The following is a 13,492-nucleotide window of genomic DNA, read 5'->3' as shown; positions in this document are numbered from 1 at the left end:
GCATTGTACCTGACAAACAAAAGCTTTTTTTATGGTAAAAGTGTCCCATTCCACGCTTTCACTTTAATGGCAGCCACGCTGCTTTCTTCAGATGCGGTTTGTCTAAAGAAAGGTACGCGGCGGCCATTAAAGTGAAAGCGTGATGTGCGACTCTTTTCCCAAAATAAGCATTTGTTTGTCAAGTTGGCCCAATAAAAATGTAAAAGTGGGAGCTGTAATGAAACCGCAGCGCGGCACCCGTAGGCAAAGCGAGCACCCTTGCAAGAAAGCAATTTGTGCCTGCAATAGGGGAAAATCATTGGAGAAAATAGTGCTCACAGACTGTATATAAAACAGACCGTGTAACAACACAAGTAAAAAGTCCAGTCCTTATGGGAGGTTATATATGCAGACAAGACGGTACTAAGGAGGGACTACTAAGCCTATTCATGAATCCAAAGCAACCATTTTAAAACCACAATAACAGGAGCAAATTGAAAAGATGGGCAGAAAATGGGTGAAGCTTCAAGTCCATATCTGAATACAGTATGCCTCGCAGAGCAGCGCATTCGCTGCTCATGCTCGACCTAAAATCTAAAAGACATTTGCGATCAGAAATATTTGATTAAACTGCCTTTTCTTAGAATAAACATGATTGTTTCAAAGGCGATGAAGTATGTGTTCCATCTATAATATCTTAAAGCAAATATATTTAAAAAGCTGGAAAGCATTTGATTCAATTGATACCAAATGGCTGGCTCCTTAGCGTGCAAACATTTTCCTGAACGAACACCGAAAGATAGATGCATTCAAAAGTGTTTTTTTTGGCATGCAAAAGTACAGACTCACTGCAAATTCTGTCCCGTGCAAGGACACCCTGTGTAGGTAGTCTTTATAATTAAATTTAATTCATACTATTCGAAACACTTGATATCGAAAGGCCTATAGTTTTCCCAAATGGGAAATTAGAAAGCCTTGTTTTAAATTTATAAGCAACCAATACAAAACCTTTGTTTCACTTGCAGCAAATCCTTTGTATTGATCTGAATTTTGTGCTAAATATGTACTGCGTAAAATGGATGCCGCTGAGCTTCGCAGGTTGTCTTAATAATTGATTTTTCATATCACATTTAGTACTTTGACACTTCTTTTTAGTGTGACACTACCATATCATTTAAATGTTTGATTCTTCACAGCTTATACTCATGCCTATTTTTTTATGTTTTCTCATCAGTTACAGTCCAAACTGTATATGTGCAACAGCCATCTGTATCATTTTATGATCGCCCAGTCCAATTGTGCTGTCCTTCATGTAACCAGATGGTTGTTACCCGTGTGTCCTTCAATGCTGGAGCACTGACCTGGCTATCCTGTGGTGGTCTGTGTATTATGGGGTAAGTTTTATCATGTTGAATTTCGTTATTGCCTCTTTTGCTTGGCAGTTGGTGTATGTTCTAATTTGTCACCCTGTTGTCCCCTAATATGATATACTTTACTAAAACTACTATGGTCTCATAGCTGCTACTCCAAACTACTATTAAAGAAAAAATCCAGTAGGTCTAGCGTTGACTTCCAGGATTTTGACTTTGTTGATGCTTACTTTGTTTTGTCATGGCTTGTATTATAAAATTGTATTGATATGGGAGCAGACAGGCCATCCCAATCATATAAAAAACATTGGGTAAAAGCAGGCTTTGTTGTTGGTTCAAAAAGCACACATAGCCTTAATAGTCCCTGTAATTGAGGGGAACTGCTTTGGTTGCAGATGTCTCCTTGTGAAAGAGCAGTATTCATCAATAACAACGCAGTTAGCCAGTGGTTGATGTTGGTCGACCCACTGCCACATGGCCTGTGCTGTAGTGGGTAGAAGGAAAATGTGAATGGCACATTAGTCCCATGGGTGAAGAGGGCTGATGCTAAATACAGATATACAATTTAACAATCAAAAGGTCTTGGATAATGCCAGACTTAAAAAGGCACATTGTGGATAACTGCTATTGCAGATCTTTCCCACACAATTACTTACACTTGTATAACATAAATCTGTCTAGGAAGCAATGGAGCTGTATACATATTAGAGAGTAGGAATCGACTTAAAGATAACGTGTGTGTTTGGAAGTGAAAAGATGAACAGAAGATTCACCCTGTTGTACCTAGGGCTGCAAAAGGTTCTTCTAATTTTTGAGTGAGGTGTTCATCAAAGACACCTGTTTTAACTCCTTTCCCTTTCCATATCCACATCAGAATTTATTCTGTGTCATGAACTTTCTTTTTTGCTTTGGCATGCAAGTCCTTGTTCAAACATTGTTTTTGCTAATGTTCACCGAAGAGATGCATGTCATCCACACTACTTCTTCTTTCAATCATTGTTTTACATTTTGTCACGGTCTGTGCCAGGTGGACCTTTGTAACTAACCAGTGTTTATCCTGAATCTTGTATCAGATAGTTGCACATTAAGTCTGTTTCAAGATGATACTGCTCTCCCACAATAATCCCCTTCAGCCAATATAAAGGAAGAAAAGGGCCGTAAAGTGATTACATGATTCATTCTTGTATCCTGGCGAGAACATTTGGTAAAAAGAAATGACGCATTACAATTGTCATGAAGGTTGATCAGTACTAGGACTTTTTCAGTTCTCCGGTTCTCAGACTTTCAGTTGTTTTTGCTTCAGAGTTTAATATTCTTCTGATTGAGTCCGATACTACATTATAAATGGTGCCTGACCATTAGGTACACCTCATCCCTTCCAGATAAATTCTAGTTTGTTTCTCAGAACAATATTCCTATTTCTCTACCCCTTTTGCAGTACAGAAGCATCCCAGTTCTCAAAATGTTTTTTGCAAAGTCTACTATGACATTTGATCTTGTTTTAGTTGTATGACTTCAGGTACAGGTTGTTCTAGAGAAAGAAAGCAGTTTTGATTTTCCATATATTGTGGAGTGCCAGTATGATCAGGTGGGTGTTTCTTTAGAGCAGCCGCCTTGTATCCAGTAAATTATAAACTGGCTTTTAGGACCTACCTCACATAAAGTCCAGTGTGAGTGATCAGTATAAAGCAGCTGTACAGACTCATGAGATTGTCCAGGTCAGCAGTGGTAGGATAGTGGGACAGCCAGCCTGAAAAGTGGAATCGGTTGGGATGGGACAACAGGAGTGATAACAGTGTCAGCAGAGTTGAGAGAGTTGTTGGATGCTGAGGGGAATATATTGCTGAAAGTTCTGGGAAATGGGCTCATTTAGACCCTAAGCAAACACATATGCTTCATGCCTAGACTGGGAGCTTTAGTCTAGCTTTTGCTGCGACACAAATATAAGGAGATGAGTGGTGGCAGCAATGCCTTGTTTCTAGTTGAATTGTGCTAGAGGGACTAGGCAATGAAAATAGAGGCTTGTGGATGTCAGTAGAGAGCATGGGCTCATTTGATAAAGGAATGTTTGATGAGCCTTTGTATGCATTTTTTCCAATACTTCTGCACAAACTAATCCAAGACCTGTTAGACGCCTTACCTGTTTCAAGTAGTGTCACTGCCATTGGGTAACTTGAGTGTTTTTGTGCAGTCAATCTCAACACTAGATTAGTGGAAGAGGTAGTACCCTCCCCAAATGCATATGTGCTGAACATGCAATTTTAAAGCATCTATTTCCAAAGGTTAAATTAACGTTCTAATTAGGCATGGCAGTACCTTACCTTACATTAATAAACAATATAGAAATTTGCAGAAAAAAGCAATGTTAGAGTCATGTTATAGCTAGGTGAAAATGGCAGTTAAAAAAGACCATTTTTAGTTTTTGTTAGGGACACTGAAATTCACCAGTTCGTTATATGAAGTAACCGTAACTTGCACATTTGCCAGGCACTGCTTATGACCTGACATATCATATTACATATAACATGTTCTATATCACTGATAAAATTACTGATGACATCTGACATGACCTCATTAATGACATCACTGTGAAGGTGAAGTCATAGTAAAGTTACTTCAATTAACTATAGCTGGTGAATTTCAGCGTTTTTATCTTTTTTTGTGGTAAAGGTTTTTTTTAACTTTCATTTTCACCTAGCAACAACATCACTTTATCTTTTTGTTTTTTTCAGGGAATAAATATTCAATGAAAAAAAAACAAAGATACATTGTAGTTAGGAAAACATTAATTATTCTTTCTATACAAACTCAATTTAAACTATACAAACATCACACATTCTAAAGTTATACTTCCAACTTAAATTTATAATTTACGCACCACCTTTCTTTTACTGTAAGTTGCGAACCTCCGTACATTCTTTTCACCTCACTTGCCACACTACATAAACTAGAACTCGCCACTCTACCATGCACTGGTGAAACCTTTGCATGCATATTACATGACTTATAGCATTCATAACACCTATGAAATCTTAAATGACATGACTGTTGCTGACTCTACACTTAAAGCAAGTGAAAAGACCTGTTTTTATTCTTTTGCAGTTGTGCTGCTGGCTGCTGTCTCATTCCTTTCTGTGTCGATGCCCTCCAGGATGCAGATCACTATTGTCCAAACTGCAAAGCCCTTCTTGGTACCTACAAGCGTTTATAGATACCGTCCTGCAATCAAAAACAGATGAGATACAACCAAGATGACACAGCTCCTTTTTAGCTGATATCCTGACTGTATGCACATAAGTATTCTTAGAGCTGCTGACTTTGAAACTAGGGAACCAGATTCAAGTCCAGCCCTGAGCTCGACATCCTGTTATCCTGGACAAATTACTTGGACACCCTGTGCCATATAAAATGATTAGGGGACTCTGGTTCTCTTGTTAAAAAAGAAATAATGCCCTCATACCTTAGGACAAAGTCAGCACAATATTAATGCAAAAAAAAATATTATTTAAGATTGAAATCTGTTTTCTGGTAAGTCATGTTTCACAAATGAAGGCTACTTACTTTCATGGGATTTTTCATTACAGTTTGAAATTGGCAAACAAGATCACTAGTTTTGCTCCAATTTGACATTGTTCATCATATGCTTAATGACAAGTCCTACATAGCAGGCAGCTTGATGGTAGAAATATTTGCTGCTGTTATTGCAGTAAATAGAGGAGTTCCTGCAACACGGGAAATGCAGTAAAGGTGATGGAAAGTAGACCAGCAGTTAAATATTCAACACAAGTCACAACCCGCCACATTTAAGTAGAACGTTGAGTTTTAGAAAATATTTTATACATGTGTATTCTTTTTTGGGAATATGAAGTATGTGTTTCTTCAAATATTGATGCACCAAGCTACACATAGCACCAAGAAGGTTAAATGACTATGGGGTTAAGAGGGCTTAACGCCTTCTGTATATTACCCAGGGATTCTGGGGAGAAATACCAGGGTATTGTGCTCCATTAAGTGTGATATTGTATTTTTTGTGGTGCTCACACACAGCCAGCTGAGTTTACAGTTCGGGGGTGGTATAAATTAGAGATAGCAATAGTGCCTGTTAAGCCAGTTTAATTTGACAATATTCAGGGAGAATTCTTTGTCATCAGTGGCTTGCCACTTTGTGGAAATGGGATTCTACAGATCTTGCATAGAATTAGTTCTTTGCTGCTTCATTGTGTTCTTCTTGACAAAATAAAGTTACTATATATTATTTTTATTTCTTGCAGTTTTATATAAATGCAGATAGATAGTTATATATTTTATTGGACCAGTGCCATTGTTCTTGTAAAGATCAATGTTGTTCTTGATTGCAGGAAACCTTGCATTTACTTTCATACGTTAGTCGTATTTATAATCCCCGATTCTTGTGACCTGGTAGGTAAGCCTGTGTAGAATGCTACACATAGTCTCCAAGTTAACCTGATCTTCATTCTAGGTTTTTTCAACAAATCTTCGCCTGCTTGGCTGACCGAGGATTCAGGGTATTTAGATAACAGTAAGTCACGTGTCTATTGGCAGCATTATTTGATGATGAGCAAATCCGACTGAAAAGAAATACAACCTTTGTCATTCACTCTAATGGGTTGTTTAGAAATTGCAGAGGAAACATTTTGTGCAATACAAAAAACGAAAGTCAATTTGCATTGAATGTATTTTCAAAACATGACATGTTTGTAAGCAGCCGTAAAGAACCATTTACAGAAAGCTTCTGAATCAAAGTTTTAGTGTACACATACAAAGTTTGGTTCATAAGTGTTACTCCCTTGTCATCACCCTGTGCACCAGTTAGGTGATCGTGTTCCTTTATCTTCACGTTGTGTGACATTTCAGAAGGAGAGACTAAGACATAAGGCAAGTCAATGTCGCACAACTGCTTCACAGGTTGGTGGGCACCCAGGTAACACTGAAGATTTTGAAAACTTAAATTTATCTATGTGCACTTATATTTTGACACATACTCTTTCAGTAAATGTGTTTAAGATTGTTTACAGATGTATGATGTTTTCAAAATTCATTAATTGAAAATAGAAATAAGTAGGTTTATTTTTAAATCCTCATATTATAGTTCAGGCGAACTGAGTATTCTTTTTAGACTGCATATTAATGGTGCAACCTCCTTTCTGGCCATACAAGGACCCAACCCAAGCCCTTGTGTAACAACGCCAGTGAGAAAATGGCAACTGCTGCTGGGAAAATGGTTATGAAGAGATGCTTGTATTTAGTAAGTATAGGAGTGTATAGTAGCCAACAGTGATTTTGATTTATTCGATTTCATACATCCATTACAAATATAATTATGTATGTTCACTATTTAGCCTGTTTATCTTGTAGTGATAGCTTTGTGAAAAATCATATTTCATATATTTCAATTATGAAATAGTTCCCGTCATATACATCTCATGCTTTAGATTCTTTTAGCTATTTTTATGGTAGAACTAATGGTGCTTATATGCAGGCATTACTGATATTTGGATGGTGTTGAGATAGCAGTAAGCATTATCGTCCAGTAAACCCTACTTTACATGAAGGGTTAAACATAGTAGAAAACAAGCATTGGCAAAGCCAATAGGTGTGGGGATAACTGCCTGCCTTTGGCTTTGTAAGTGGGTGTTTTGTCATTGTTTCTGTAGAATGTATTTGTTGTGGGAGCTTCCAACCCTTCGCCAATGTAATAAAAATCTTTGTCTAAAAGCCAAACTCTTTTTGGTCTCAGAAATCACACATTGCCATATTGTCCTGCCCCTGAAGGGAGCTTAATTTGTTTGTGGGTGTGCTACCTGAGAAAAGGCAGAATATCACCAATCGCACAGAGGTTAGCCAATGGCTCAAATGGGCTGACCCACTCTCCCATTCTGTTTACTCCAGTGGGCCACAGAAAAATGTGGGTGACATCACAGACCAATAGATGACAAGAGCTGGCTGATTGGGCCGATAAGTAAGTATAATATACATATAATTTTAGAAAAAAAAGGGGCTTGGCTAGCACCAGACCTAAAAATAGAAATAGTACACAATTTAAGTACCAGTAGGATGCTCATTTGCTTTGCTTTACTGTTCGAAGTAACTTGGGTCCTGCTCTGAAGCAACTGGCCAGTACTTTTAGTTCTCTACTTCGCTGATGTTTATTTGGGAAATATGACCCGGCTTTGATCCAAAATTACCATACTGGACATTAGAATGCAAAGTCAGCTGCTTTGATTGATATACCTTTGGCACGCTTAATTCTGTATTTGCACAAACTTGCTGTCCAAAAGGAACAAAGGTATTGGCTTTTGAAAGAAATTCAGAAGTGTAGCAAAGTTACATTTATTTTACCTGTTGTGTTTTAAATAACAACTTTTTGTATCCAATAAAGCTTTTGTATATTACATAATGTACAATTATACACATTTATAGAGATCATGTTTTATGAGATGACTTCTTTTTCCATGTTCCCTATACCTTTCTAAGTTTAAAGCTTGTGTACAGTATTGATGTTTGATATATCTTTTTAAAGATGATCTCCTGAAGGAATTTACATGTGTTAGTCACTTAGTTCTGTGAATGCACCCACTGAACTGATTCAATGTGACAAAATAAAGATTATGCTTTACATTATAAAATTACACAATATTGCTTTGTATGTTTTCCACTTCTAGCAAAAAGGTTTAAATAGTATCTGAGTAATGTTTATAGTCTTTTCAGCTCCACAACCACAATCTGCACTAGTGGCTGGCCTATGCACATTGAAACATAATTTGAATTGGCGCAGGCTTTAATAGGTGTAGCCTTGTAATAAACACGTCCTTTATGGTCATGTTATTATTAGCACAACTCGTGTTTTAGTTTATACCTTTAAACGCCACATACTCCTTCACTAGGCATATTTAGAATAACTGAAATGGACTCGTTGGAGGAAAAAGCAGTGTAAAGAGCTATTGGAATTTTCTTCTTTATTAAGGAGGAATTGCGATTTTCTAAACTTTCAGTGTAATGGAAATTGAGATTTTATTAAAAACACAGAGACTCAAATTTTGTGCAGACTCCTTTTATGGAGATCCCACAAGCAGCTTATTGCTGTCTAGCAGAATTCCTAACAGAACAACAATCAATTATTTTCACTGGATGTTAGCCTCTTTAATGCTTTCTTCAAACTGATGTTGCTTCTAATTCAACCATGTGGAAAGAATCTCTTCTACTCTTCAGCAGCTTTTCGCACTCATTTTCTTGAAACCTTCTCCAATCCTCCTCAGAATATCTATTTTAGAAGATTCTCATCCAGAGCCAAATTAAAATATTAGATATATCAAAGTCACAGCATCCATTCTTAAAGCAAAATAGCAAAACACGCGTTCTAATAAAAGAAAAGTATTATGCTATTGAAAATAATTTCAGCCATCCCATCTCCTCAGGTGATAAGGTGGCATTATCTGAGCCTTTAGGGCTTTATTAAAAACTTTATTTTGATTACACTGAGAGCCTAGAAAATCACCTTTTTATGACCAGACAGAAGTCTGTGATTATGTGAAAGTTCAGTCCTTGCACCACACACTCCGATGCATGCCCAGTAGGTTTCAAATACAAATTTAGCGAATGTAGAAATATTCTATCAATTTGCATAATATAAAATGTCCTTCAGGCAACCAAACGTCATAAAGGCTTTAGATGCCATTGCACCTCTTACAGAATGTGCTTTAAACTCTTCCTCATTCATCATCCACTCTTTATTCGGTTTTTACAAAGAAAACCATAAAAGTTAAACGCGATTAAAAAAAATCTCCATCTAATACATGAAACTGTGCGATATGACGGTCATTGGCCCATGAGTACAGGGATGATAAAAAAAACACTATTGCAAGGATTGAGGGGTCCAAAATGTGTATAGACATCGTCAGATACCGTTAAGGTACAATGTTGGTAGTAAGGACTATATCAAGTGCAGTAAAACCATCGATCGCAACCCCATAAAATACAAAATTGTAAACGTGAATCATGTTAAAACTAAATTCATGTTATCACAGTGACAAATTACTGTCCATGAAGCCTAATCACAGCTAGACAAAAGCCTTATGGCAACCCTTAAAAAGCTAAGAACATACAATACTGAGTGGCTTGAGAGCTGTTCTAAAAAGATACAAGCGGGTCTAACCCTCCTAAAACTTGCTTTTTTAAGAATAGAAATGATAAGACTTTCTAGATGCCTTGTAGAGACTACAAAACATTAAAAAGTACTTTATATCCTGTGGAAATTTTTCATCGCACCCACAGGGTTGGACGCACTGCCCTCTGTGTGCACCGCGAGGATGGGCCAAAAAATAGTGAGATGTTCAATCGAAATCTTGTCAATAGAAAACGGTCATGAATACTTTTAAACCAAATGAGATGAGGTTCAATTGATGACACAGTTTTCAATAAAACCTAAATACCTACGCACACTACACTTCCTCAAGTCCACTTCTTCTCTGGCACACGTACGGTTTTAAAAAAAGTTTACCTTCACCCAGATTATATCCTTGCTGCAGATTTCCTCTGGGTGCTCTAATAGGCCTGCACTTCCAAAACTAATGAAACATTCTCTAACATACTTAAGCCAACAGACACGGTTAGTATGATCAAGGGAAAGGCAGTCCCTTAAGATTTCCTTACTAAGGGCTTTTTTCTTCTTAGTCCAGATTTTCCCACCGCGATATGGGACGAAAAGCTAACGCATCAGAGATAAAGGCCATCCCTAGTGCACTACAAAGGATGGAATGCTCTGCGGTAAGCAGAGTATCAGTCTCAAAAAAGTGTTTTTTTAACAATTTATAATGCAGCCTGCTCAGTGTCCCCAGATCTCACTCCCAGATACATTTAGTTTTGTAGATCTGCAGGAGTGCCCCAATCATTCTGCTTCCTAGTCTGATAGCAAAGTTAAAAACAGCAGCAATTGCCCTGACCAAATAACCTTTCTTTCAACTTATCAGAGGGCGCCAATTGAGGGCCACATAAAACACAACCCCCCAGGTAGGAAAAAACACTACCCACAGGTAGTAAAAAACGTCAGGCGTGGGGATCGGCATAGCCTCTGCCATGAATGTATAGGACTTGGTTGGTTTGGGACCCACCAGCATTACAAACGATTTGCTGTGATTGGCCATCAAATCCAGGTCCTTCATAAATTGTACAAAGGAGTTCAACAGAAGTTGTAAGCCCCTCACTGTCCTTGCCATGAGGACAGCATACTCCGCATACAAGAGGACCGGCAGATTTTGCTTGCCCACATGAGGACAATCCGTGTTTAAGTTCAGAAGGAACTGTACCAAATGATTAATGAACAAATTAAAAAGAAAGGGGGCCAAAATTCACCCTTGACGCACCCCACTCTGCATAGAGAACTTACGGGTCACGTTGAGGTCTTTAGAGTAGCGTGAACTATGGCTTTGGTGTCCCTACGGAGATACCTTAAAAACAAGTCAGTGTCTTTGTCAATACCAATGGAGCACATCATTTGCCAAAGCTTGGATCTGTTGACTCGATCAAACGCAGAGGACCGATCCATAAACGCTAGGTAGATGGAGCCGGTGCAGGCAACGCTGTACTTATTCAAAACCATGTATAAATTCTGACACTGGTCCACCGTTGAGCATCCAGGGTGAAAACCATATTGGACCTCAGCCAGGATGTTATCTGCCCAACTTACTAGCCTATCTAATACCATACGACGCACCACCTTTACCACAGAATCCAAGAGGGAGATGGGCCTATAGCAGTGAGTGCTATCCCGGACTCCCTTTTTAAAGAGGGGGACAATGGTGGCTAAAGCCCAAGTAGCTGGGCGACTGGTCTTTACTGAGTCATCAATGATTGAAGTAAGTACAGGTACCCAGATGTCCAGGTTTGAGATCTAGAGGTCTGGGGAAATCCCATAAGGGCCAGGGACCTTGTTTCTGGACAACCCCAAGATTCCTGCTCCTACTTCCTGTACTGAAAATATGACCTCTGATTTGCCAACAGCAGTTTCCTGGGCTTACCTTGAAATAGAGTCTAGCTGAAACATGCTCTCGTAATGGCTTACCCATTCATCCTCAGAGATATGGGTGTCCAATAAATGGCACTATCTCCTCCAAAAAGGGGCTATTAATAATGCTCCAAAACCTGGAGCTGTTTCTCAGGGTGCTGTACTCTACCAACTCTGACCAGTCCTCCTCTTTCAAAACCTACCTGGGCTTTGCCAATGCGGCCTTGTATTGTCTATGAAATCACTTGACAGCCAGGGGGTTTTCTGGTGTGACGCTCTAAATCTCCTTCAGTCTCCTGGAGGCACAAGAACACTCGGAGTCAAACCATCTCGGGCCTGAATGAGAAGAACGCCAACCCAGGGTCAGCAATAAGTTGGCTGTAACTTCAGAGATGCTTTTAAATGCAACCAAGATATGTGACGGTTTTGTCACTCTGTCTAGGCAGGTGGCAAACTCCTAGAACTGGTCTGGTATAATCTGACCCCACTCTAGTCTCCTCCCCCTTTCACAGCTGTCAGCGGCCCCATTACTCCGTCCTTGATTGGCATTGCTACCTGGGCCATCCGGTCAAAACGCACACCGGGTTGTGGTCACTATACATGCTTTCCCGAATAGTGAAGTATATATGAAAAAAGGAGTAATAAGCAGAATAAAATTAGTCAAGGACTTGCATCCTCTCCCAGTGAAAGTGAGGCACATCTGTCTCACCAGAGGCAACGTATTCATAGCAGACATTAGGTCAAAGTCAGACAAAATAGTGTTGCGTAAGGAACCTTGATGGGTGTGTTCCATATGCAGGCCAGAAAGGCGTGCACATCCCATGTCTTTAACCCCACCCCCCAAATCTAGGGTCCCCACACATATGGACATTAAAATCTCTTGCAATGAGAACGTTAGAATAGGACTGCTCTCTCTGGGGCATATTTCTGAAGAAAGAGCCCAGCCTTGTGATATTGCATACATCCAGCAGGCCGGCTACCGCATTATAGAAATTTAAAAGTAATAGATTGCTCGTCCCACTGGATAGTGACAACTGACCAGACCCCACTTGGCTCTTCCTACAATAGAGGGAGTGGCTGGCACAAAGAAGGTTTTATAACCTTCAAGGTGATATCTATTTTCGATAGCCCATGTCTCCTGGAGGCAGTTTACATCGAACGCACCCAATCTGGATCATCGGACTTTCTTGCCAGCCCTGCTCTGTTCAGGAGATAACATTGCACCCTTTGAGACTTGTGAAAGCCAGCCCTTCCAGGCACTGTGTTGATGGGGCAGCTGTCTTGGGAGGAACTATACTCAGTCAATTGCAGCATTCCAATGAACTCGGGGGCTCAACCCTATTAGATGTGGCTATTCCTGGGATAGCCATCTGCTGGCTACCCTGGCCCACATCTAAAGACTGGTTTCTTCCAGATGAGAACAGTGGGAGGATCAAAGGTTTACAAACATAACCCAATGGGAGGGACACGATGGCCCAGTTACAACCCCCTTGGGTAAAGTTGAGAGGCCATGCTTAGAATGCTGTTTAACACATAGGGGCTATTGAATTTAATGGCAAAACAGTCCCCATCCCAGTTATTCTTAACTCTTCCCACCCATGAAGTTCTACCGAGCATAATGATCTTTCTACCCGTGACCCTGAGGCAATCTTGGAACTTAACCAGTACACAACTTTATTCTTTAGTTGGTCATAGTCTTCCTTTGCACCCGCAGCAAGTCGAGGGACGTTAGCACCTAGAGCACGTCGAGGGACGTTCGCTAAAACCACTATGAGTGGAGTAGACTCAGGTGGTAGGTGTAAACTTCAAGGTCTCTGGTTGGAATTACTGAATGGCCCAGAGTTGGTCCCCCCTGACCTTCCTTTCATTGTTATGTTGGACCCATCTGCAACAGTTCCTAGGTTCTGCCGCTGCTTAGGACATGAAGACACCCCATCATTAGAGGTGATTGCCACTGAAGATGTACTGTTCACAGTTGGGACCGAGATGGAAGAACATGCTGGAGGCACTAGATAGCAGATGTGCTGGGTTACACCTTCAGTCACGGGCTTAGATAGAATCCTCAAGCCAGGCTCCTCGCATGTTATGACAATTACTGGAAGGCAAGGCTGTTTGGACCAGG

At 39.7% G+C, this 13,492-nt stretch overlaps 1 protein-coding gene across 3 annotated transcripts in view; it reads left to right on the top strand.

Annotated features, from left to right (window-relative positions):
• LITAF (lipopolysaccharide induced TNF factor) overlaps nt 1–7,999 on the top strand; it is a 121,198-nt gene extending 113,199 nt beyond the window's left edge. For all 3 annotated transcript variants that reach the window (XM_085632131.1, XM_085632132.1, XM_085632133.1), the window contains 2 exons: nt 1,214–1,373; nt 4,452–7,999. In XM_085632131.1, the coding sequence (XP_085488257.1) occupies nt 1,214–1,373; nt 4,452–4,560 (269 nt within the window). In that variant the 3' untranslated portion in view covers nt 4,561–7,999. The remainder of the gene's footprint in view (nt 1–1,213; nt 1,374–4,451) is intronic.
• Nucleotides 8,000–13,492: the final 5,493 nt, after the last annotated feature.

The sequence above is a fragment of the Triturus cristatus genome, chromosome 10 (assembly GCF_964204655.1).
Source record: "Triturus cristatus chromosome 10, aTriCri1.1, whole genome shotgun sequence".
In the NCBI taxonomy this organism is placed as follows: Eukaryota; Metazoa; Chordata; class Amphibia; order Caudata; family Salamandridae; genus Triturus; species Triturus cristatus.
This window is presented reverse-complemented; position numbering and strand designations above follow the sequence as displayed.